This window comes from Pleuronectes platessa, chromosome 12 (assembly GCF_947347685.1).
Source record: "Pleuronectes platessa chromosome 12, fPlePla1.1, whole genome shotgun sequence".
Taxonomy (NCBI): Eukaryota; Metazoa; Chordata; class Actinopteri; order Pleuronectiformes; family Pleuronectidae; genus Pleuronectes; species Pleuronectes platessa.
The window spans coordinates 8,198,910-8,224,506 of NC_070637.1; the positions used below are offsets into that span (position 1 = coordinate 8,198,910).

The following is a 25,597-nucleotide window of genomic DNA, read 5'->3' on the forward strand; positions in this document are numbered from 1 at the left end:
CCCACAGACCCGGAGCTCAGATGAAATGCCCCTGCTATAAAGGAAGGGGTCCCAGGAACATAATAGTTGATGGCAAAGTGTTTATGGAAAAATGAGACGGATCAAACGTGTTGTCTTCCTGCTATAAAAAGGTCTGTAAGGTGTTTGGTGGAACAATACCCCTTCGTGGGGAGATTCGTGCCCAACTGAGAGATAGCGTGTGACTATGTGCAGCCGCGGCCACACACACAGATAAAAGAGGAATGGTGTCGTGCAGACAAAGACACCAGGCCTCACCCGTCCTTCAGATGCCTGCACTTTTTAGGACGAGTCACAGTTGGCCTGTTAGGGAAAACCTTTTCCTTCTTTTTCTCTTCCTTCGCATGAGAGGGGGAATTCCATCCTAACACTTGTAAGTTCCCTCTCCACATATCCAATGTTTATGATTCTCTCTGCTTTTTATGGCTGAGAGTTATTCAAAAACGGTTTTGAGGTCATTTGCTGCGAGTGTCTCTTTTAATTAAGCATACTCCTCCTTTGCATGCGAGCAGCAGGTGTTGTTTGTTCTGACGGCTAATAGCAGGTTAGGCCTCTCTCATCATTCCTTGATTTACAGTTTATCTTTGACATTTTCTGGCCAACGAAACCGAGATAATTAGGTCAGGCTGCTGCTGACGACTGGAGCACCTGATCTGGAATCCGTTTCCTCTCAGCACAAGTGTGAGAGGATTGTTGTGATTTCTGATGGGGTTTGGTAAAGTAGTGCAACAGGCCTGCACACTGTTGCGTGTGAACCTCTGGCCCGCTGCCAGATAAGAGAGCGAGTTAGAGGACAGGTTGCATAAGAAATGAGGTAGGTTTCGATTTGGAAAGAGAGTGTCACGTAATATGTGTTTCAATTGGCAATATCCATGGTCAAGTGTCACGTAAGGCATTTAATTAGACAAGTGATGACACTGATTGTCTATTTTGGTTCTGGTTAACGCTCTAGAAATAATTCAGGGTGGGTAATAATAACAGGATCCTACCACAGATCAGTCATCAACGACTTGAATAATTGTTCCTGATTGAAAAGAGATATGCGTGGCGTGTGAAACATGGTGTGTGAGGAGTAAAATGAGGGAAACTTCTCACTATGGATCAATTCTTCCCACAAAACTGACGACTTTTGAGTTTTATCATGTGTCGAGAGTATCTATGTACATTTATTTTACTGTTTTAAATTCTTCCATTAATTTGTTGTTTAAATACATTTATTCAAATGTAACCTACCGTATATAATAAATATATAACATGTGTACTGGCGTCTCCACAGTAACCTTATTATTTGTAAATCCCTTAAATATTTTCAAATATTTCAAAAACACTTATATTCGCAATAAAGTCAGTAACCTACTTATAGTTTAATATGTGCTTATGCAGTATGTTTGCCTTTAATTTACTTGTTTTTCCCACAAAGGTTCAAATATAATGTACTTTTTAATGATGTATTCTAACTAGTGCATGGGAGATTTGTGTGGAGAGCTTGCTGAGATTATTACACACGGATGTATTTGTTTACCTACCTGCCAGACCCCACATGGAGCCTATTAATATAGAGGCTATGCTTCTATACAAACTGCTTTTCTGGCCATGCATGTACTATAAATCTTCATAAATAAATATATAAATAATTAATAATAAATGTAATTCAATACAAATAATAATAAAAATGGTTGAATAAAACTATTGTTATTTATCTCACATCATTGTTCTCTGTAAAACTAGTACATACAGCACACGGTCCAGTAACTTCTGAACTGTAGACATCCCTCATGTACGCACCAATGTTGATTCAGTTAAACCTTCTAAATGAAATGATTTACAAACTTCCCTCAAACTACAAGCTTTTGTTCCCCTTGGACATTTTACATCTTTAATATGTGATGTTTTTTCAGAATCTTCTGAAATGTGACTGCCTGAATAGATCAAGATTAAATACAAATATTTAAAGTCTAATCTATGACCTCATGTGCCGACTCGCAATAAATTAGAATAATCACTCTCATTTTATTATCTGGCGCCCTCCAGAGGACAGAACCTGCAAGCGCTGAGCATTTATGCAGAACTACAGATCCCAGCATGCACTTCAGTCCGCGGTGCTTCCTCGTTGAACCCAGCGGTGTGGTGACCTGCAGCCATGGACAGGGAAGTGAAGGCTTTAATATTTGACCTGGACAACACACTGATAGAAACCAGCAGGGCGAGTGCACTGGCGATACGAAAGGTGATTCACATTCCTCATGTAGCGTCGGTGGGTCAGCGGCCATGTTTGTGACGTGGAGTTGAGGGGGGGGACTCAGCTGCTGATCCATTAAACTTCAGGTCACCAGATAACACAGACACACTGTGAACTAAGCTTCTCTTGGTTTTGGAAATGTTGTATCACTGTTGTCATCGAGAAGAAAGAAACTGGATATATTCAAAGCTTCAGCTTGAAGGAGGTGACACTGACACCTCTCCTGTGGCCCGAGCTTATGTACTGTGCAATTTGAATATGTGTCTTCATGCCAGACATTTTGATTTGTGACAGCAGGATAAACTCTAATGATAATTAGTTATGCATCCTATTTAACTGGACGACTTATCTTTTTTTCACGTTTAAAGGTTCAGGGTGTAAGATTCAAGTGAAAGGGATCTATTTGCAGAAGTTGAATACAAAATAATCCTTGGGATTTTTTCATTGGTGTGTTTAATCTGAATTGTATGAGTTGTTATTTTCTTGACCTTAGATTGAGACATTTATATTTTAAAACATAACATTTACATCAGGAGAGGGTCCTCTCTACGGAGGCTGCCATGTTTTTTTTTACAGTAGCCCAGACTGGACAAACTAAACAAAGTTGTAAAAGTTTGAAGACTGATTGAAGCTCTTGAGTGAAGGATGTGGATTAAAGTCTTCTCTATGAGTAGAAAATGACAAACAGCAAAACATTTTACAAATCTGAGGTAGATCAGTTATGTCTTCTAACTGCGCTTACAGTACACAATGCAAAAGCAATATATCGATGTGCATCGATATATACTTTTAATTATAAATATATCGCAATAATTGATATTGTTTTATTGCCCAGCACTAACACAATCCAAAATATTTGCCTCATTTAAAAATCTTATTGTTATTTACAACTATTAAAAGGTTGCCAAATTCCCAAATACATCAAAATAAGTGTCCATCATATTTCTTACACAACCTCTTATCTGTTGCGTGTGATTCACAGACCGGTGAACTTCTGAAGACGACACTGGGCCTCGATGACGACACCATCAGCAGCATTTGTGACAAGTTCAAGCAGAAGCTTTTCCGTGAGTGTTTTGAACCTGCAGCCGGACGATCCATAGATGATGTACGAGCGGGTCACTGGGAGGAGAGCCTCCAGGAGACAGTGGGCAGTATTACCACGCCGTCTCTCGCAGCTCAGTGCTACTCTCTGTGGAAAAACAGTCGGCTGGAAGTTCTCAGTCTGTCCCCTCAAATCTGCGACCTCCTGAAACAACTGCGCAGCCGATACAAGCTGCTGCTGCTGACCAACGGGGTCGCTCAGACCCAGAGAGAGAAAGTGGAGGCAGTCAAATGTGAGGAGTTCTTCAATGCCATTGTGGTTGGGGGGGAACATGCAGAGCAGAAACCATTCCTCTCCATCTTCACACTGTGTTTCAACATGCTGGGGGTGGAGGCCCAGGACTGTGTTATGGTTGGAGACTCTCTGGACACAGATATTCAGGGGGGCTTTAATGCTGGAGTACGGGCCACAGTTTGGATCAGCAGTGCTGGAGGTACAGTGCCAGAGGGCTCAGTGAAACCAGACTACACTGTCCCCACAGTGTTGGACCTGCCACATGTACTGGAACAGCTGAATTAAGAATCAAATGGTGACTGGAACCGACATAATTTCAAGTGGGATCTCGTGAAAATGTTTTAAGATGAATGTCATGACCTGGATATCTCTCAGCTTTTATTCATTTTAAGCAATCTGTTGATGTTTACATTTTTAACTACATGGGAGTCCAAAGTAGAATTTGTAATCATTGTTGCGGGCACTCAGGTACCAACTATTCATTCATAAAGTGGTGGAAAGTAATCATACCATTTACTCAAATACGTACACAAATATAATTTGGTGACACATGTACTTTACTCAGGCTTTTCCATGTTCTGCTTCTTAACACAAAAAATACAAGCTTACAAAATACAAACCATATACTGTAATTGAAAACTAGTTTCACTTCAAACAGTAAATGCATCAACAAGCTAACTATAATATATAAATTATTAGTCACAGGGGCCCTTTCATTGCAGACCTAGCACTTTTGCTTAAGCTGATTGTACTTATATAATTTTACTTGGGAAATTTTGTGTGTCTGTATGGATTTGCTTCTTTTCTTAAATAATGTGTCTGAATACTTCCTCTTTATTCAACACTCAGAATGACTGTATAAAAAACTTTTATTTGTATACACCTCAACAGAATGTGTCAGTACATTCACCCCATCACATGCTGGTCATTTCTGCTAATAAAACACTGGACAAAGCAGTTGAGTGTCTTGGGAATTTGGCTGCTTTTTATACACATCATGTCTGTGCAGTATATTTGATCTGAAGCATGGTTCATTCCAGCAGCTTTACTGAGACACATTTTAACAAAACAAAAGCAGATTCATAAAACAAATTCCTTCTGATTAGTACTGTCATATTTAAGGCAGGTATCTACTCATTCTACTGTAAAATTTACTTTACATCTAATTTTACTTTGATGTTCATCGCTGCTAGCTCGGCTACAAAGTAGCGGAAGACGTAAGGAACAGACACCGAGTCAATAGAGTCACTTTTGCCACACAGGCTGCACACAGTCTTACGGTGGCGCATGGACGACCAGTAGGGAGGTGGTTTCTCTAACAGAGGGGAGATGAGGCTGCCACAGTCAATGCACACCTGAGCTACTGATCGGTCCGAGCAGTTGAAGAGCCGATCCTGAAGCAGGAAGGACGAGCCGTGCGCCAAAAGGGCGTCTCGCTCCATCTCTCCAAAACGAATGCCTCCCTGGATGTTCCTCCCTCCCACCGGCTGGTTGGTCACCTTGTCTCGCGCTCCTGTGGTCCTCACTTGAAATTTGTCAGAGACCATGTGACGCAACCGCTGGTAGTAGACGACCCCGATGAAGATGTCGGCCTCTAGCTCCAGACCGCTCAGGCCACTGTAGAGCCGCTCTGTGCCGTAATAGTTGTAACCTCCAGCCCGGAGCATTTTACCGAAGTACTCTAGAGCAGAGTTCTCCTCAGAGAAGGTGAAGGGTGTGGCGTCGTGGCTCAGCCCGTGCAGGGAGCCGGATTTGCCGGCCATGCTCTCGATGAGCATCCCGATGGTCATACGGGAGGGGAAGCCGTGGGGGTTGAAGAGGATGTCGGGAGTCATGCCGCTCTCTGTGAAGGGCATGTCCTCAGTCGGCCACAGGCGGCTCAGGATGCCCTTCTGCCCGTGGCGACTGGCAAACTTGTCCCCGATGGTGGGGTTTCGTGGCACTCGTATGGTGATGCAAACTCGTTTGAAATAGCCTGAGCCGTTGTCGTTGCTGCAGATCTTTATATTGTCGACTACAGAGGATTCTTGGCTCCTAAAAATAAAGAGAGGAGAAACACAATAATTGTAATTTTAAAATTTTAACAATGCATTTTCTTGAATATGAAAAGTAAAAACATTGTCTTGAAAGGGGCATAACTTAGTGAGCTGATGAAAAAAAGACTCACTTGTAGTAGTTGATGGAGGTCTGGCCCGTGTTGAGGTTGATGTAGCTGTAGTAGGGGTCTCCATATTTAAGTGTTGATCCAATGTGAGGTAGTCCATCGCCGTCCAGCCTTCCGTCCACCTTAGGATCACCTGGCTTGGTCCCAAACACCACGCCGTCCTCTCCCTTCACCTTGTCTGCCAGATCCACCAGCTCAGTCTTGTAAATGCTTCCATGGGCGAACCCTCTCTCCCAAGAGGACTTGTTCAAAATCTAAGAGGTGTGATAAATGTGGATTTTACTTAAATAATCGTCATTAGTTCATTATGTAGTGTCTTGTTTCATAATTCTGTTCCGAGTAAAAAATGATAGTAACTATTGTATTTTTCTGACCATAGCATCTTCCATGTCATAGCCTGTGTAGGATATGACGGCCACAATGGCGTTTGTGCCGCTGGGGTAGTTGTCCAGGTTGTAGTGGTCGTACATGTAGGGCCTGACCAGCGGGCTTTGTGGGGTCTGGAGCCGGTACAGCTTGTTATCTGAGCGGTCCATGAATGAGTGCAGGGGGAAACCCATAGTCTGCTTACCTACACAGAGCACATGTTTAGTCTCTGACAAACACGATGAAAGAACTGGAATATCTGAATCTACTCAGCCGGTTCACCAGTGGAGGTGTGTGCAGGCTCTAGCTGTGTCCTCAGACTTACCCATCTGACACTGGTACATGTTCCTAGGACTCTGGTTGTGATCTGAGTAGGGGATGAAGTTGGCCACCACACTCAGCATGCTGTGAGGGAACAATTCCTGGTGTGTGGTCACACCGGGCTCGATCTCCCCCTCAAAGATGCCCACATTGGTATAAAGCTGCAGCAAGGTAGAGGAATTTCAGTTGTGTTCTGGTTAGAACTACCAATACATCTTTTTCAAATCTTGGTTTTACACATACTTGTTCAAAGGTGCCAATTAACTCCTCCTTTCCAAGAGCTAAATTGCGTACGGGCCGAACCATACGACAGGGCGTGGTGAAGAGGAAGAGGCCTGGGTACAAGCTGGCCTTGCCTGTCTTGGGAACCAGGACGATCTCAGTCCAAGGAGGGATCTTGTTTGTTCTCAGTACCTGAAGGTATTTCATATAAATGTCACCTTTCTGCACATACAACATGTGCAGTACCGCTCTTTAATATTTCACTATCATACCTTGAACCTACGGAGCGAGTCAACCACAACTGGAGCTAATTCAGTCTCCAACCAGCCGACAACGGCCCCGTCCAGCACCACAGGGTAGCAGTCTGCAAAGGGTTGACCAGGGGATCCATCCACGGGACAAACACCTTACCGGAGACAGAGAAGATTTCTTTATATGAAATTCAGTTTAATGACGTGCTTTAAAACTTGTGTCAAAAACAGGACAACATGGTGAATTTGGACTATACAGCTTAAGCCAAGTCACACAACACGACTTTGAGCCTGATTCGCCAGTCGACGACTTTTTCAGTTTGAAGACAAAAGTCCCCCTATTGGCGCTTGATCTGCAGTCGCAACGTGGGAACTCTTAAAAGAGATGATTATATAGTCTCGCCGAAGTGTCGGATTTTCAATCTGCTGGAAATTTTGTCGGAATCAATGACAACTCAAGCCAATCAATGATGAGGTGTAGTGGTGAGGTGCACCTGATTTTTAACACACGACATGTCTGTAATCAGGGAAATAACCATGAGTTAGTGGGGCAGTGAATCACAGTCTGTTAATGTCTGTCGGGTTCCATTTGAGCTCTGTTAGTTTTCGTGTGTCGGATGAACTCACAATGTCTGCAAGCTTCCTGATCACATGACAGCGAGTCAAGTAGTGTGAACTATGCAGTAATCCAGCAACTTTGACATTTGTTTCCTGAGAACTCGGCTTTAAATGAACTGAATTGCAATCTGAAGAAGGAGCTCACCGAGGGAACATAGCAGAGCAGGCAGGGACGTGGTGGACGAGGTTGGTGCCACGATCTCACAGCTGGCTGTCATGTGATTCATGAGGCCACAGGGCTCTCCGTCCGGGGTGTGGACGGGACACAGGAAGCCCCAGGACTCAGGCAGCAGCTTACGAACAGAGGTGGTCCTCATCTTGGCGAACGCTGCTCCTCTGTGCACGCAGCGGAAGTGGGACAGGTAGCGGATGAAGTTGAGCTTGTCGGCTACGACACACAGACCGGTGCTCTGCAGCATGCCGAGACCTGGGGTCAGGGGAGAGAGCGATATGTATTTAGTACATGAGCTCTGCTTTTGTATTGTGACACGTATTCAGACTCATGTGGCCGCACCTGTCTTGGAGCTGAGGTTCCCGGTAGCCAGCAGAAATTCAAACGGTTTGGTTATATCACCGCCCATGTTGAAAAGCTTTATAATGTTTTCAGCGTTCCATCCTCCATTTATTCTGCTGCCTCTCTTGTCAAAGGCCAGCTTTACAGACACCAGCCAAGCAGCCACTCTCTCCTGTGAAGATATCTTAGGGGTTAAATCACTTACAGCTGATCAGTGCAGATGCTCACTTAATGATTCCTCTATCCATCATTTACAACAGAAGTAATTTATTCTATGGCGGCAATGGGGATGCACGCACGCACACAAAGAAGGTCACTCAAACCAGAAACATTCCAAGTTAAAATAAGTTTTCAGGTGAGAAAGACAACCTCATTCCATGATAGAACTGCAGCTCCACCCACCCAGTTAGAGATCTCTTATGTTATTATGAAAGGTATAAAAAATGTTGGTTTCTTAAGAAACTGTGGTGGGACGTATGTCGGGTTGCAACAGTCTTGATAATTAATGGGAAACACTTTTACCGAATCAGTTCCACATCAGCTCCAACAGTTGTTCAGAACCAGTTTGAATGATTTAAAACAAACTTGCCTTCAGGAACATGAGGTAGAGCTGACCAGGAGTGAGCACTTCCTGACACATAATGCTGTCGGGGTTCTCCTCCATGCACTCCTGCTTAGCAAATGTGAAAAGCTTCCGGGTCATTAGACAGAGCAGGTAGAACTTCTCCGCATCGGACCTCAGGTGGATACAGATGCACTCCCTGTTCAAAATGGAACACAACTCCTGTTACTAAATGTACCCTAAAATACCACACTTGTGCATTGTGAGGTTTTAAGTAACATAAATGTCTCATCCATCTTTGATAAAAGCTTACTCTATCAAGTAGTTGGCACACTGCTCGTTTGTGTACCACTCAGGAAGGTTCATCTTAACCCTGAAGCGCTCTCCGAGGTAACTGAGCACCTTGCTGCGGGTGGTGCAGCCCTCCTCCATGACGATACGCAGCATCTCCGACACACAGCTCTTGTAGAAGGAATTGTCCTCGCGGCCCTTGATCAGCTCCTGGAAGATCTGGAAGTCTGTGAAGTCCACCAAGGCCTAGAGGGCACGACAGAGCAAGTCTGCTTGATCAACTAATTATCCAACACAAAAATAAGTCATTCTTATTATATTTTGGAACTCTTCTGTGATGTGGACTCTTAACATCTCTTTTCACTCCAAATTGAATGCCGCAGACTGCTTCATTTTTTAAACTACTGTGGTCATTTTTCTGATGTAAATGTATGATGTCTGTACGTGTGTGTGCTTGTGTATATATATATATACACACACACACACATGTACATAAATAATGTGTGGAGGTGTGAGGACATGGTTGGTGGTCCGGTTCCCCGCTCAAAAGGTGATTAGCTGCCAAGCAGAGACATAAGAAACCAAGATGGCTCACTCCAAGCAACCAGCACCACACACAAAAACTATTGTTAAACATGGAATTTATAATATGTTGAATAGCAGAGGTGGACTGTCATTTCTGTTGATTGTTTTCTGCTGTTTCACCTAGTTATTAAATCAAGCTGTTTGTTTTCATTATTTTCTGTTAAGTTAGCAGCCACTTCCCAGTTAGTTTGTTTTGTTTTGTTTTGTTGTCCCCCTGGTCTGAGTGATTATAATATGAGCTTTTCCATTTAAATCATTTTCCTTGTAAAATAAATGGCCTTTGTTGTCAATATTTGAACCAGCAGTTCAAAGCACGATTTCAACTCTTTTCAGAAAAGACACTCTCCCTGATAAGTACCTTGAGCGCAAAGCCTAGTGGGAGGAAGAAGAGCTCTTTTTGGTAGATGAAGTTCAGCATCACAGTCCCGTTTTCCAGATAATGAAGGTTCATGTTGATGGCTGTGTGCTCTTCCTTCACACAATGTATAGATATTCCTGTGACAAAAAAAAAAAGAAAAAGATAATGGTACCCATTTTAAAAGATACAGATTTCTGTGAATACACACCCACTGTCACTGAGTTTCTGCACATTCTCTGAGGGGTTACACTTACCATATTGAGTGTAGCCCTGGCCCCTGCTCTTCCACTTAGGTCTTGACATGGCAATAGGATAGTTCCTCCTCGGCATGATCAGCATTCGGATCACCTTCTCGATTCCATTCACGATGAAATAACCTCCCATTTCCTGTCAATATGTTGAGGGAGATTACACTTTTTCACGAACAGGGATTCATATAATGGGTACGTGTTTATATTTTAAATATTACAGACGTGTCTCTTACCTCTGCTTCTTCATGGTGTTCAACTAGCTCTTTCGGAGACATAGCATGGAGGTTGCACAGCTTGGACTTCACCATGACTGGCACCTGACCCAGGGACTGTTTGATGATGCCTTTGGGAACTCCATTGACCGACCAGCTGACGTCAGCCTGAGGGTGAATAACAGGCACCGTTAGTCTCTCACATGTTGATTTGATCCGTCAATGATGATGCATTAAAAGTTAGGTAATAGGTGAAGTGAAAATGTAAACAGTTAAAAATAAATCATGATGACACTATTTATGAATCTTACCACCAGCTTTCCTTTGTACGAGCATCTCCTGCCCCTGCACTCTGCAGGAAACACCCTCATGTCCCTGCAGACGTTCCCTTTGGCCACCACCGGGTTGTTGATAGTGGCCTCGACGAACGAAAGGCTGATCCTGTCATTTTTGACAGCGAACTCCAGGGGAGGGATGGCCTGAAGAACACGCGTCACATCACAAAACAATGAGTAAACCTCCACAACACAAACACTGACAGAAAGTCGCAGAGACCCAAAAACTGACATATTGGTTCCTGTTGAAACAATAACAGTGGCTCTCTAATGATAGCATAGACACCTTAGTGAATTGAATCTGCTAACTTTCACATTGACAAAGCACTCAACCAGGTTCATGGTGGGTTTTGCGTTGCTGTGCAGCTTTTTATTACAGAGTCTGCAAAAGTTTCCTCATTTTGAGATCAGATGAGCTGCGAACATTGTGTTTTAAGTGATTGGTTTTCCAACACAAATAGGAAAACACAGATTTCAAGAAATACTCAAAACAAATGTTAGCAAACATGGCTAAAACTGAATGAACTTTATTGTATGCATAATTTAGTTGAGTGTAATTTCATTAATAGTTGTCAGCTAAATATTAACATTATTTTATATGTCATGTAGTTGGGTGTAATTTAATATGCGTTATCAGCTAAAGACTATCTGTTAACTTTTGTATAATCTGGTTTGTGGCAGTTTTATTTAAAATTTACAAACTTTATTTTATAAATAATTGAATGAGGCATCATTTCATTTCTGGTTAAAAGCTAAATATTAACTTTATTTTATATTATTTAGTTAGGCATCATTTCATTTATAGTAAACAGCTAGACTAACTTTATATTATACATAATTTAGGGAGGCAGCATTTTATTTATAGTAAACCGCTAAAGACTATTATTTTAGAGCCATTATTTTACAAATATTTGTACTACGTAAAATTTGATTTAAAGGTGACAGCTAGGGCTCATTTTCCACATACAGTAATATCTAAGTGTAATAATAAGTGAGAGCAGACCTGCACGACCCGGATCAGTCCGCTGGTGACAGCCTGGTCGAAAGACTCGATTTGGGCTTTCGTCAGGTCCTGAACCGCCTCATGTTGAGTCTCCTTGAGGACACCGAACCCGCCCTGGGTCAGGTTCTTCAGACTCGGACCTGTGGGTAAATTACTCCACTTTTTAGAAAAGTCCATGCTCCACACTCCCACACACACGGACGCTTGTTTACCACATGTGCACAGTGACACAGGAAGTACATCCCTCAGGACAGGAAGAACTTCTCCTTCGCGTGCAGGCTATGCGTCAGGTCGTTTCTTTGTTGTTGACTTACTGCCACCTTGTGGAGACAAAGTTTTATTTACTATCCAGTTCTCAAGGAAGTTTTTTTGCAGTATAAATAAAATATATATATATAAACATGCAAAAAATTAATTTTAACTTTTTAGAAAAACACCTGACACAACTTATGTTGAAATGGGTTTGTATCCTTCCAAACCAAAGGCCTTACCATTAGGCATTATATTTTTCCTGTGTACAGTTATTAAAGAGTCAGGCTGTACCAGGACAATTTATACTAAATCTGACACACTATCATCAAGTATCCAACATTATAATTGTGTGATTTGAATTAAAGCGGTCACTGGAGGATACTGTAAAATCGTCCTTTATTACCAGGAGACAGCTGTCTACTACAGATGTTTCTTTACTCAAGTCAAGTCAGAAAGATGCCAGTAGTTTGATGATACTTTTTTTTTATTGTAGCAGTATTGTTTCTGATAAAGACAAATGTTCATGCAAGATTCTGAATAAAACATTACTGAACAGAAGCACAGAACACACGTCGCCCTGAATATGAGACTTGCTTTACAATCCCGTTAGCCAGTCGATGTGACTACGTTCAGATTAAAGTAAGTACAAAACATTTTACAACTGGAATTTGATCTTTGGTAAAGATGAGGAAAAAAAACGAAATATGAGAAAGTTTGTCAGATGTGCAAAGAAAGTCTGACGACATGGAAATGACATCATTGAATCCACAACAGGTTGAATAATGAACAAAGCTAATTCATTTCAGTACAAACAAATGAAGGTGCATTTCAATGTAGGAGGTTCATCGTTTTTTTTTTGTTTGTTTTTTTAATGAATATTCAATATTCCCTCTAAGGCACCCGTCCCTTTGATGGAAAGACATTTCCCAGCTAATTGAATTTAAATAATACTGAGAGTTTACTTTTGGATTTCAAAATCCACTTTCAAACCCTTGTAACTTAATAAACAACATAATCGTGCCCTACAAAACAATTTTTGACTTACATCATCATCTTTCCAAACATCTTTTCAGCTACAGCAGAAATCAGAAACTGATTCACCAGACTCTGTCCTTAGTTTCTGGGATTCATTTTACAACAAAGTTGTATAATGTCAGTGTAGCCCGCCCAAGACAATCCCATTTTTCTGACCTACAAACCACTCGCATATCCTTCATTCTTCAGAGTCTTCTAGTAAACACAAATACAAGGAGATTAAAAACATGAATAAATGCTGTGACGGTGTCCCTTAACTTATGTTACTCATATAGTGTAGGAAACAAAGCCTCACACGTCTGAACTGAGGTTAAAACAGAGGAGCAGCAGGGTTTCTAACATCATGAGAGAAATACTAACATGTTCTGTATCTAAAATGAGCTCCCTGCAAACACAACAAAAATCAACCACCCAGCATGCAGCTGTTCATTCTGAATGGAAACACACTCCTATCCTCTGGAGACCAGGAAGGAAAAAACTACTTAAACATTAGGGAGTAAAGAAACTTAGGCAGTTCCATTTCATGTCTCAGCTATTCACAAAGAGTGGAAATAAAAGAACTCAAACATTTTTCTGACCCCATGATATATAAATCAACATACAAATTTAATTTAAACAAAAAATAAACATACAAATTTCATCAAATTAACCAAATTGTTTGGTTTCCATTTGGTCTCCATCAGCTCCCTTATAAACAAATGTTTATACTTGTTTTATTTCATGGGGTTTTACACTAATTCTAATCATCAACAACAAACGTTGGACAATCTATTCTACTTCAATTCTAACAATTAAAAAGAACATAATCCACAAAGTTATTAACAACACTTTACATTTACACTCTTATCTGTTCCAAAGTAGAACACAGATATAAGGGCAGCTCTTAACAAACTGGGGGCAAACGGTTCTGTTAATGAGGATGCGTTCTACGACATGCGTTCACACGAACATGCTCTCTTCAAATGACAAATCAAAGTGTCTTCAGCTTAACTAAACACTGAACGCCCCACTTAAAGAATGGCTCTGGTTTCGGAAGTAAATTTCCCATACATTTTCTGAATTGACGTTTCAGAGAATACATATGAAAAAAAAAAGTCTGGAGCCAGGCCGACCAGCAACAAGATGAATCATGACCATAAAACATTGGATTCAGAGCTGAAGAAATAGTGGGGAAAAAGGCAAAATGTACAGGACTGTTTTATGAATTATTTTTAAGCGCAAAGGAACTACACATCTCACAAACCATTGCGAATGATCCCTTTCCAACGACTTCCAACGGGTTTGTTCTTCAATTCAACCTTATTGTTGATATAGTATTGCAATATATTGTAGTTTGTGTCTTGTGTGTACGTCTACAGTGTTTCAGATAGTGTATAGTGTAGTAACATTGTGTAGTAATGCTAAACGATACGATTGTACTGACGTGACATCTGAAAATTAATGGGAGCTTCACTTCTGGAACAACACCGTTGAACTCTATTAAGGGAGTCGTTTTCATGGAGAGGTCAAAGGTCAGGGAGCTTGCTGTAAACTTGGGCGTTTGAGCAAAGGGACGATCTCCCTGATCACTAATGCCTCCATCCTGCCCTCCGTGTTAATACTCTGTAGTGTCCACATTGCGAAGTCAGAGGAATGATGTCAAACCTTGACTGGTTCGCTCATCAGACTTATTTGGTTCGTATATTAGCTCCTATTATAGAAGGGAGTCATAGGTTTGCTTAGAGCAGCCCCTGTGGCTTGTTAGCATCCCGCAGATCAAAAAATAGACTCAAATTAAAACGATTAAAACAAATAAAAAAATGTGTGTCTGATGAGAAAATAACAAGTTCACCAAGATCTTATCAGGGAATCTGTTTTATGCTTACTCATGTGGACGGATCATGACTGCATTGACTGCAACAGTGCAAATGCTTATAGAACAAGTACAAGTCACGGTAACAGAGCAAGCTAACTGGCAGTCTTTTTAAGGGAGCATGGCTGGAAATGTAAGGCACTAGTCTCACTTGGCAGCATCTCTACATCCCTCAGAGCTCCATTCATCTTCCTAGGGAGAAAACTGGCGGCGGCGGGACTGAGATGGAAGGGCACCTCGTCCTCACTCAGAAACTCCCACGCGTTCATCAGCATCCGCACGTTTATGATATGCATAACGAGGAGCGCAGAGATTAATTCTGCAGTTCAGTGATTTCCATGAAAAGAGAGACTCCCTCTCAACCTCGCCTGACTTGCCTGGGGAATTGGGGAGTGGGAGGTTTGAATAAAGGCCCTGCTCGCTGGCGTGTGCTACATCTCCTCTATGGGCGAGGACAGAGCATGGGGAAGTTTCTAGTTTGGAGGAGACAAGTGTGAGCTTACAGTCGAGTGAAAGGGCCGACGTGAAGAGGGGCCCTCAGTTTGGGAGAGGAACAGGAGTTGGTGGTGAACATGGAGGATGGAGAGGAGGAATAAGGAGAGGTGGAGGCAGAGGGGGAGTCACTGCTGCTGTTCAGGGTGAAGACACTGGAAATGGCCACATCCACAATGCCTTGACATAGCTCTGAATATAGTTTCCTGCAGGAGGAGAGAATAGGAGAAGTGAAAATATGTTCACTTGTCAGACTGATTTAATGAATTTAAGTTGAATCAGGGTTATACTTTAAAACAATGAAAACATTTTCAGACCTGGTATTTACATATATCCTCATCACAACAGCCACGGGTCTGACCTGCTGCACATTCAAAATGAATCACACTTATTTTTACTCTTCAGTTCCCATATATTAATTTGTTTGTGGCCACTGATCACCACATAATATCATAAAATATTTAATCTTGTCCCTGCTATGCTGCTTTCTCTCTTGTTCATATCACTCGCGCCAACACGACTCTGCAACGGACACATCTGTAAAATTATTCACGTTTTTATTTGCATTTAGAGGAAGGAAGTGAGATCTGATCGCAAGCCACAGGAAATCCCTGCAGGATGTGTTTTAATGCCAGGTATGAACAGACAAAAATAACTCTGTCCCCTTGTGATTGGATCTCTCAGGGGAGATGTAAATACCAGGTCTGAACAGGGGGAAGAGAGCAGAGAAGGTTGCAACTAATTTTCAAAGCTTGGTTTTCCCCATATTGTAAATAGAAGGCAAAACTGTCCTGGAGGAACAAAAGCGGCAGAGTACACTAAATTAACTAGAACTATACTATTTCTTAAAGGAGAAACACTGTGTAAGTCACAAACAAATCGACTGAGATGCAGAGCAAGAAAGAATATGTTCAGCATGAATGATCAGCTGAATGTTACTGACTGTGCACAGGCAGGAGCTCCGTTGATCTCAATGAGCCACACTTTGAAGCTCTCGTCCACCATGAAATCGAATCCAAAGAGCTGGAAGCTCTGGTAGGACAGGTGCTTGGTGCTGATGGACGGCTCAATACATGAAAGACAGCCCCTGTGAGACCAGACGACAGACTCATGACCAACCAAACATATTTCTTATCAACATTTCAGGCATCAACGAATCACAGATCTTGACTGTTAGAAAGGAAATGTACAATAAGGCATCCCAGCATGCACTGTTGCAGAGGAATTATCTTTTCTAACATCATTATCTCTGTTATTGCACTCCTACTGCTCTTATTGTAATCTGCACTACGTTCTACAGTTTTCCACTATTGTTCACGTTTCCACACTGTTAAATGATGAATTAATACGAGTGATTGCATTGCAGGTGAGGCTGTGTTCACAACTGTAGAGATTACCATCCTTCACAATGATATGATGAAACGACGCAACTCTGAGGAATCTTTTTCCAACAATGATTCATATGTAAAAATGCCTTTCCTAGCTACATTTACTTTTTCAAATTACTATCTTAACAGAATACATGTACTCATCAGTTTTCACTGTCATTGCCATTTGGTGCAATGTTAAATACTGCATGTGGAATTAAACCAGGACAACAGCATGTTAAACTTCAGATCCAGTGACCTCTGCAGTGATTCGTAAAGAGCACAGCAACAGCAAGTGCACTTTAAACTGCAGCTTCTCAGGAACTTCTAAGAACTGCAGCATCTAGAGATTTAGTAGCTCTGATGTTTATAAAACACATGTCGGATACGGAGAGATTTATTATCACTTATAATACCATTAACAAGACTCAGAGTCTGCCGCCATGGTAACGGCTCTTGGAGTGTGCAGTAAAGCGAGATGCTGACATGTTCACAATGATAAAGCCAGCAGCCTTTGTTGATGCTTATGTTTATCAGGTAAAAGTCACAAAGTACAGTTGAGGAATGACATTTCTTTTGCATGTAAAACGTCATAAACCAAGCAAATAGAGCAAATTAAATTTAAGTCACTAAAGTCATTATAATTAATCCAGCAAGGACATTTAGCTACAATGTCAAACTCATAGTGGTACTAAGTAAAATAGTATTATATATATATATATATATAATAGATATTCATTGCAATACCACTGATAGTGTTTCGACCAAAACGAAGGATGGATGACGTACTGATATTACCATCACTAGAGTCATGCAGCTAACATGTTTTAATATACCTGTACTTGCCTGAAGGTGAATTGTAAAAGGTAAAGCATCTGTCAAACTAATGACTATTGATATTTATATATTGGCCACATCTCCCCAGAAAAATAAAATACAATCCCAAGGGACTTCCAGGTTTAATTAAGGTTAGGACAGTTTTGACTTGACAAGTTTCAGTAGTAGATTTTGAAGATGCCTCCAACCACACCAGATAGGCTGATTTGTGTGTTTGGGATCGAACTAAACAACTGTTAAAAGAAACGATACATTTCAGCTTTCAATGTGATATGTGATCACCAAGGTTTTCACAGCAAAACTTGAGGGACCTACTTTATGATCTGCTTGATCTGAGGTAATATGCTCGTCTCCAGGGCGACATTGTGAGTGTTCAGCATGTACATCCTGAACTCGTCAAAGAACATCTCGTTCCCCTCCTCATACCGGCCGTAGTTCTGGGAGTGCTCCTTCTGGATGCAGTGGTTGGTCAGGTGGCTGGTCATGTCCTGAAGGTCAGAGTCGTTGTAGGGCTCTGAGGAAGTCCGCAGCACACCCTCCCGGTACAAATAGATGTTATACTGATGGTCCACTAGCACCCAGCTCCTGACAAACGCACACAACACAAACCAAACGAGCTTCACTTACAAGGTTCAGACCAAATAACACAATCTGTGTGGGTTAAACCCTACACACTCACCTTATGTCAAATTTCCGATGTCCCGGCTCCAGAAGTAAAGGATTCTCCAGGTACTTCTGAATGACATGAACCTGACCCTGATTATCGATGTACTCCAGCAGCTGATTAGCATCATGAGATATCAAAATACCAGCCCCTGTTGGAATGAGTATGAATAAGTAATGGCATTTACAACATTATAAGTTTGAAACTGTACATAATATGTGCAGTATATCACATAACAGAGGGTTAATTAAGGAGAATATATATTATATTGACCTAAAATATAATCTAAGAAGACACTTAAGGTAAAATGTCTGTCATAAAGGCTCATTTGTAACAGATTTTACCTTTAGCTCCAGCGGAAGACTTTGCTATCCACGCTGTTCCCTCCCCACTATCTTTTTTAGAGTGATAAGAGGCCAAGAAAACCTCTCGCTCATCTGTTTTAGGATTGCTCTTCAGATGGCTCATGCCATTTGTGGCTGGAGCCACCGGGGTCTTGAGGTTAGTGGGATAGATGATGTAGGATTCTGGGAACCAGTTACCAGAGTCGGACAGCTCCGGGCTTGTCTTTATCAGCCTGGCGGCAGAGAAGGGAGATGGTCAGCTAATGTAATCCCCTTTAAATGATTTACTCATAAGTGCATTAGTAATGTGAATGATGGAGAGACAAGAGAACAAGTACACACTTGACCAAGGACGCCTTTCTGCAAAGCTTGTCTGCTCCTCTGTAGTAGTTGACCAGCTGCACCAGTCCTGGTTCATGACCTGTAAAAGCCAAGTGAGGCCATTTTAACATTCATTTCAGAGAAGTCACATGTGACCACCACTGCGCATCTCAACAAAAAGACGATCTTTGCACAGGATGTTGTTGTAATGAGCATCCTTGCACAGTCACAGCAGCCATAGACATTCAATAACACGCGCACACACTTCTGTCTGCTGCTAACATAGGACAACTGCAAAAGTAACATGATTACCTAGACGTCCGAAGGGAAGCCTGTTCCGTTCACCCAGTATCAAGTTGAATCTGGGGTTGTCTCTTTTCAGCCTCTTCCATTGACCAGTTGAGAGCAGGATTTTGGAAACTTCGGCATAAACGGTGCTGTTTTCGTCACGGGTGACAAAGGTGTACACGGGGGAATTCATGACGCCACACTGACTGCGAGGTCTTATCATTTACACAGAGAAAGCGTGACTGGGCCAATGGCTGAGCCGTCCGGTTAGTTGAGAGGCCGCCTGGTGAGCACCGCAGCGCAGAGCCTGGTCCGGGTTATCTCTTCTCTCCGGGCCATGACGAGGAGGAGGATGAGTCAGTCAGATCCAGTCCACACATCCTGGTTAACTCACAACTCAGTAGTTTGAGGCTAACACGCATTTGTATTAGCAGCGTGAGAGGGAGAGCAGTGTCATGGCGGTCAGCAGACACAGTTTATCCAGTGCCACCTCCAGACAAGGGTGTGTCTGATGCTGCTGTGACCGGCTCCTGGGGCTGGTCCCGTCTGGGTTCATCTATGCCCTGTCTCCGCTTGAGGCTCGGCTAACGGGCTGCGACCACTGTTCACAGCTAACAAACAGACTTCCGGGATCCCTCCTTAAAGGCCAATGAGAAAAGATTATCAACGTCAACGCAAATGTAAACAAACGCGATATTTAACTACATAACATCACAAACGCAGTACAATTTCCTCCGGCGGCGCGTGCTTCATTCTCTGAAGCTTAGCGGCTGTCATCTACTGTCGACGGAACTAACATGAAGCTGCTTATGGTTATTGTAGTTTACACTGTTACACTGACGCGACGAGTAGCTGTTAAACAACTATTTCTGACTTTCAGGATAAGTAAATAACTCAACTTTGAATACAATTAATGTTCCAGTCTGATTGTTTAAAAAATAATTTACATTACGGTTTCGTTTTCTGCCTTATTTCTAACATTTTGTACTACATTTCCCATAATGCAACGTGAAGGGGCGACTATAGTCGCTTAATTTGTTTAGCGCTTTGTGACCACACGATGGCGGCGTAGACCTCACTACAAATACGCAGCGAGGACCCGAGTGGTGTGGCAACTACAACTGAGAGAAATAGTTTTAAATTCAACACAGGATCTTTTTGAACTTCGGCAAGAATCTAATTTGTTGTCTCAGTAAATATTAACAATGGAAAGTTTCACGTGGACAATAAAGCGATATACTAACACATTAACTGACAGGGGCGGGTCTCTGGGCGAACCTGGGGGATAAATGGAGCACTCCCTTGTTGTTACACGACATGTGTCCCCTTCCGCTATTTTGGATTAAGTTTGTTCATTTTGTTCTTTGTTTGCCTCATATTTATTCTCGAGTTGGTGGTTCTTCCTTAAGTAAAGAGACAGACATGTTGGTTGTTCGTTTAGTAAGAGACAGACAGAGACCCGTTAAAGTTTGAGAACAACGAAATGGGACGGGACAGGAAGTCGTACTGCTGAGGAAGAAACAGGAGGCGGGAACTGCTAAACTGTATGGCTGCTGTGTTAACGAGTTGTGTTCGTAGCGCAGTGTGCATGTATTCCTCTTTTTAAAATCGGGGAAGTTAAGAAGATATCATCAATAGTAAGTGACGTCCGTCCTCCTTGGCCCTGTTTGCGCTGTGAGGCATTAAACAGATGGAAGTGGGACCTGTTTATCACAACATACGACAGTGTTATATTGATCCCACAGTATAACCAATGGTTGTCTGTCGTTGAAGGACACTGCTGCAACTTTGCTTTGTGAACTTTGTGCAGCTGCTCATCTTCACATCATCTCATTCATACACACCAGGGCTGTGCAGTTCTAAATCTGCCTGTTTTGAATGGGCTGTTCTCTTGTCCTGTGTGAAAGGGCTGCAGCTACTTGAGCTTTGTCATTAGCCTTGTCATTAGTGGGTCCTCCTCAAACAGATGTACAATATACTGTCACTTTTTAGTGTTTGTGTACTGGATGTTGTGTGCAGCGCTTTTTACCAACAGTCTATGGTGGAGAGTGAAGTTGTTAATCTTTGATTTCACAGCCAATATTTTTCATAAAATGAATCTGAACTTTCTTTGTTACTCTTCTCTTGTGTGACTTTTAAACGAGTTTGTTTGATGAGTCTTCAGTACCAAGTTCACAACTTTCTAAAATATACGCTCTGTAATTGAGTCGATCTGATTGGGTAAAATAAAAAAATTATTAGAATGACCATTCATCGAGTTTGACCTGCAGTTTGACTCATTTGCTGACAACTGCTGTGGTTTATCTAAGGCCATGGAAGAAGACATGGTCAACTTGGTCCACAGACTGAAGGCACACTGCCCCTCCCACACTGACTGCAACAAAATGCTGGTGGCCTGTTTATTACATTTGTCTTAATATTGAATGGACAGCATGAATAAACCACACAAAACTGGGCACTGCACTTCGTCTGAACATAAAACAACAGACACTCCAAGTGTGAACTGTGAAGCTGATAAGATGAGCTCAAATTTCAAAGTCCAGTTTGTGGAGTTAGTAGGTAGTTTCAGATTAATAGTTATACAGTCTTCTAAGAATGTAATATTTTAAGACAGAACTTTTGTGTGCGTGTGGGTCATGGGTGATTGTGTGCCTTGGCTTTTACTAAGGTCATGCATCTTTAATAACTCTTGTCCCCTCTCCTTCACCAGGTTGGAGCAGGCCAGGCATGAGTGGCGCACACCTGGACGAATGGCAGAGGAGGTCCTTTGACATTTCATCTGGCAACTGTACACCTGAACAGACGGCAGATGCCTACCGGGCCCACATCCTCTCCATTCAGTATGCATGGGCAAGCTCCCAGCTCTCACAGGCCGGCATGGCCAGCATGCTCAGGACCTACTCCGAGCGCTATGCTGCGGTGCTGGACTCGGATGACCCCCGCACGGGGCTCAACAACTACGCAGAGAGCGCACTGCATCTGGCCCGCAGTCAGAGGAACCACAGCGACAAATGGGAGTCGTCCCTGACTATGGAGAGTGTGCTGGAGCTGCCCTGCGTGCAAAATATGATACTGGCACAGACAGGGGGAGGAGGAGGAGACTCCCTTGTGGAACCAGCAGATGTTAACATATCTGTGGGACCAGAGAGCAGAGGCAGCTCCCTGTCAACTCCCTTTTCTGCAGTCAGGTCAGACGTTGCATTATTGAAACCCATAGGACCACCACAGTCTAAAACAGAGGTTAACAGTGGCAATAATCCTGCGAATATTCATGCAGAGAGGCCAAGAGGCTCTGAGGGAATCTCAGCTAATCCAAACTCATCCTCTCGACCTTCAGCTCGACCACAATCGGTGTTTAGTTGTTCTTCTTCAGTTCTTCCACAGGGAAGCCCTGGCCTTGCAGGTGGCACACAAAACTTCCAGTCCTCCTTCGTCTCTACCTCAAATCCATCTAAGCGGAAGAATTTTTACAACCCAGATGGAGGGGACGTTGGCAGGGGCTCACACGGAGGTCAAGCAGCCGCTGACCCGAGACCTGGGGGCAACTTCAAAACGGCTCGCGAGCAGTTTATCGTTGACAAACAGAAGAAAAATTCCCATCAGCCCCAGAGAGGCCAGGCCCCTGGGATGGCAGCAGCTGTGAAAAAATCTCTGGGTGCTAACAGGCCTCGAGGTACATTTTCGAAATTTGTGTCACCCATTCCACGACAGGAGGGGGAGGAAGGGGGGGAGAGCCGTAACTCCAATACGGAGCCTCAGATCGTGGACGAGAGTCTGAAAAACTTTGAGCCAAAGATAGTCGAGCTGATCATGAGTGAGATCATGGACCATGGGCCTCCTGTGTCCTGGGATGACATCGCAGGTCTGGAGTTTGCCAAGACCACCATAAAGGAGATCGTGGTCTGGCCCATGATGCGACCTGACATCTTTACTGGCCTCAGGGGTCCGCCCAAAGGCATCCTGTTGTTCGGGCCCCCAGGAACAGGAAAAACTCTGATAGGAAAATGTATTGCATGTCAATCAGGTGCCACATTCTTCAGCATCAGTGCCTCATCGCTCACATCAAAGTGGGTTGGTGAAGGAGAAAAAATGGTGCGGGCCTTGTTTGCCATCGCCCGCTGTCACCAGCCTGCTGTCATTTTTATTGATGAAATTGACTCTCTGCTGTCCCAGCGAACAGACGGGGAACACGACTCATCACGCAGGATAAAGACAGAGTTCTTGGTTCAGCTGGATGGAGCAGCCACAGCAGCGGAGGACCGCGTCCTAGTGGTGGGCGCCACCAATCGGCCTCAGGAGATAGACGAGGCTGCCCGGCGGCGCCTGTCAAAGAGGTTATACATCCCCCTGCCTGAAGCAACCGCCCGGTGGCAGATCGTGACCAACCTCATGGCCCAGGAGAGGAACCAGCTGATAGAGCCGGAGCTGAACAGCGTGGTGACAGGTACTGAGGGCTTCTCCGGGGCTGACATGACTCAGCTGTGTCGAGAGGCGGCGCTGGGGCCCATCCGAAGCATCCAGCTCAGCGACATCGCCACCATCACCGCAGACCAAGTGCGACCAATCCTCTACTGTGATTTCCAGGAGGCTCTGAAGACGGTTCGACCCAGTGTCTCATCAAAAGACTTGGAGCTGTATGAAGAGTGGAACAAGACTTTTGGATGTGGCCGTTAAAACATTTGACCCCCCCCCCCATCCTGTTTGTCCTCTACCTCTGTTTGAACTGGGATGAGAGAAAGTTTCAGCTCTGTAAAATATTAAAGCAGCGGAAAAAAAATGTATGCTATGCATGTAAACAACATGAGGGGTGTGGACTCAATGTCTGAAGCTTGTTCTTATGCACATTCTTTGCTCTGAACTTCGATGTAAGCATTAGGCACCATGTTGTTTAGATAAACTGTGTTCTAAAAGAGACGGGGAACTCTGTTTATACAGTGAGCAACCTTTTTCTAATAATAAGGTTGAACATTCAGCAGTTGGTATATATTCCAAGAGACATGTTCACCAATATCACTTATGTTAAGACTTCACTTTTGTCTTGTTTAGTTCAGTTTCAATAAATAAAGTTTTCAAATTTGTTGTTTTTACTTGAATAAAATAGAGTAAAATTCCACAAAGTAAAGTTTGTTCTGTCTCAGAGTTTGAACAGAGTGTAAGTAGAGCCTAACTAATATATAGGTTGATATGAGCTTTTCACAGTCATATTGGAATCTGTGTTTGCTGATATCCGCGTATATTAAAAACTTATTTTACAGAATTAACTATGCAGAAAATATGTGTATTTTTGTTAAGTTTAAACTATCAATATCAGAAAAATTAACTCCCTAATATCAGTATTGGCGTCATCCCCCAGAAGTCCAAATCAGTCTCTTCCCTCTTCATCCTTCTCCCTCTGAATCCACAGAGGGTAGTGTGGCCACAGTTTTATTTGCACATTATGCCTCAGGTCTCATTGTGCTGAAATGTCCCCTGAGGCGGGGTGTGCTAATCCTGTCCATTGAAGTTGGGCAACACACAGAGAGTATCCTGGGTGTCATGTTTACAGAAACCTGTAAAGCCCTGCCTCCCTTCCTGGTAGAGATAAGACAGCAGTGGACCCAACAGGAAAATCTGTTACTGCAACACTTCCCATGTTTGAGAAATCGTGTGACTTACATTATTTTAGTACCTATTCTGATCCACAGGGTTTATGGTGCAGAAGCAGACATGGGGATCTGTCCAGGTCAGATTGGAACTATCTCCGCAGAAACGTATTATCCTGTGGTCAAGTGAAAGTTATTGGTTCTTGATCTTCTTAACAATGTTCATGGTCCCCCCCTCACTGGTCGTACTTACTTTACTGATGAAGAGGACCATTATAGATTGCGCAAACATCAAATGAATCTCATGTAAATTTAATGAAAATAATGTTTAAAAATCTGGAAGACCATGAAAAAATACTTTCATTTATTTTTCATCTTTTTGTCAAGTCCCTAATAAATAATTCAGGTGTGTGTGGTTGGCCTCTGTATTGAAACTTTGTTGAGTTAGCCAGCATTGAAAGCACCCGCCCCCTCACTTCCCCTCCTTTCTACCCCCTGTGGACGTCTCCGAACGTGGGGACTCCTCACAGCTGGACTGGGACATATGCACAGAATTCCTCTGGTGCTGGCGGGATCCATAGAGTCCACAGAGTATAGGCTGAAGACTGAGCCATATGGTGGAAGCTTGTAGCACCATTTGACTGTGGCTGTGCAGCAGCGGATACATCTGGGGCTGTGTGGTGGCAAAGGGACACACTTTACACAGCGCCTTCATAGAAAACAGACAAATAGATGTCTGCTGCCTGTGTTCTTGTTAATTACCTCTTAAACGCTGACATTTGAAAATGAAGTATTGATAAGTAAAATGAGTATTTGATTTGCGTTGCTTTGGATATTTTGAGTTGATCAGGTTTACACAGTGGTGGATTAATCACTCAGAATAAATATCCATAAATCAATAATATGTATGAATC

The 25,597-nt window shown here is 42.8% G+C and overlaps 4 protein-coding genes across 5 annotated transcripts; 2 read left to right on the forward strand and 2 right to left on the reverse strand.

The window, feature by feature from the left end:
* The first annotated feature begins 255 nt into the window (after window positions 1-255).
* nanp (N-acetylneuraminic acid phosphatase) lies at window positions 256-4,553 on the forward strand. The gene is made up of 3 exons (XM_053436714.1): window positions 256-391; window positions 2,050-2,245; window positions 3,240-4,553. Exons 2-3 carry the CDS (start codon window positions 2,159-2,161, stop codon window positions 3,879-3,881), a joined length of 729 nt encoding a protein of 242 aa, XP_053292689.1. The 5' UTR covers window positions 256-391; window positions 2,050-2,158; the 3' UTR covers window positions 3,882-4,553.
* On the reverse strand, window positions 4,133-11,887 carry polr1b (RNA polymerase I subunit B). Its single transcript, XM_053436713.1, has 15 exons — window positions 11,650-11,887; window positions 10,623-10,790; window positions 10,333-10,479; window positions 10,103-10,235; window positions 9,849-9,985; window positions 8,928-9,151; window positions 8,642-8,813; window positions 8,053-8,224; window positions 7,684-7,965; window positions 6,942-7,075; window positions 6,691-6,861; window positions 6,452-6,608; window positions 6,135-6,331; window positions 5,764-6,014; window positions 4,133-5,630 (listed from the first exon to the last, which is right to left on the reverse strand). The coding sequence occupies exons 1-15, from the start codon at window positions 11,824-11,826 to the stop codon at window positions 4,748-4,750; spliced, it is 3,405 nt and encodes a 1,134-aa protein (XP_053292688.1). The 5' UTR covers window positions 11,827-11,887; the 3' UTR covers window positions 4,133-4,747.
* Window positions 11,888-12,367: 480 nt separating this feature from the next.
* ttl (tubulin tyrosine ligase) lies at window positions 12,368-19,883 on the reverse strand. Of its 2 annotated transcripts, none has more exons than XM_053436518.1 (7): window positions 19,126-19,883; window positions 18,835-18,913; window positions 18,493-18,725; window positions 18,164-18,299; window positions 17,911-18,069; window positions 16,224-16,367; window positions 12,368-15,486 (listed from the first exon to the last, which is right to left on the reverse strand). In XM_053436518.1, the coding sequence occupies exons 1-7, from the start codon at window positions 19,322-19,324 to the stop codon at window positions 15,288-15,290; spliced, it is 1,149 nt and encodes a 382-aa protein (XP_053292493.1). In that variant the 5' UTR covers window positions 19,325-19,883; the 3' UTR covers window positions 12,368-15,287. The 2 variants fall into 2 exon arrangements, with proteins under 2 accessions (XP_053292493.1, XP_053292492.1); XM_053436517.1 differs by having other exon boundaries at window positions 17,800-18,069.
* A 504-nt stretch (window positions 19,884-20,387) lies between these two features.
* fignl1 (fidgetin-like 1) lies at window positions 20,388-24,362 on the forward strand. The gene is made up of 2 exons (XM_053436295.1): window positions 20,388-20,738; window positions 21,812-24,362. The coding sequence occupies exon 2, from the start codon at window positions 21,829-21,831 to the stop codon at window positions 23,773-23,775; it is 1,947 nt and encodes a 648-aa protein (XP_053292270.1). The 5' UTR covers window positions 20,388-20,738; window positions 21,812-21,828; the 3' UTR covers window positions 23,776-24,362.
* The last annotated feature ends 1,235 nt before the right edge of the window (window positions 24,363-25,597 follow it).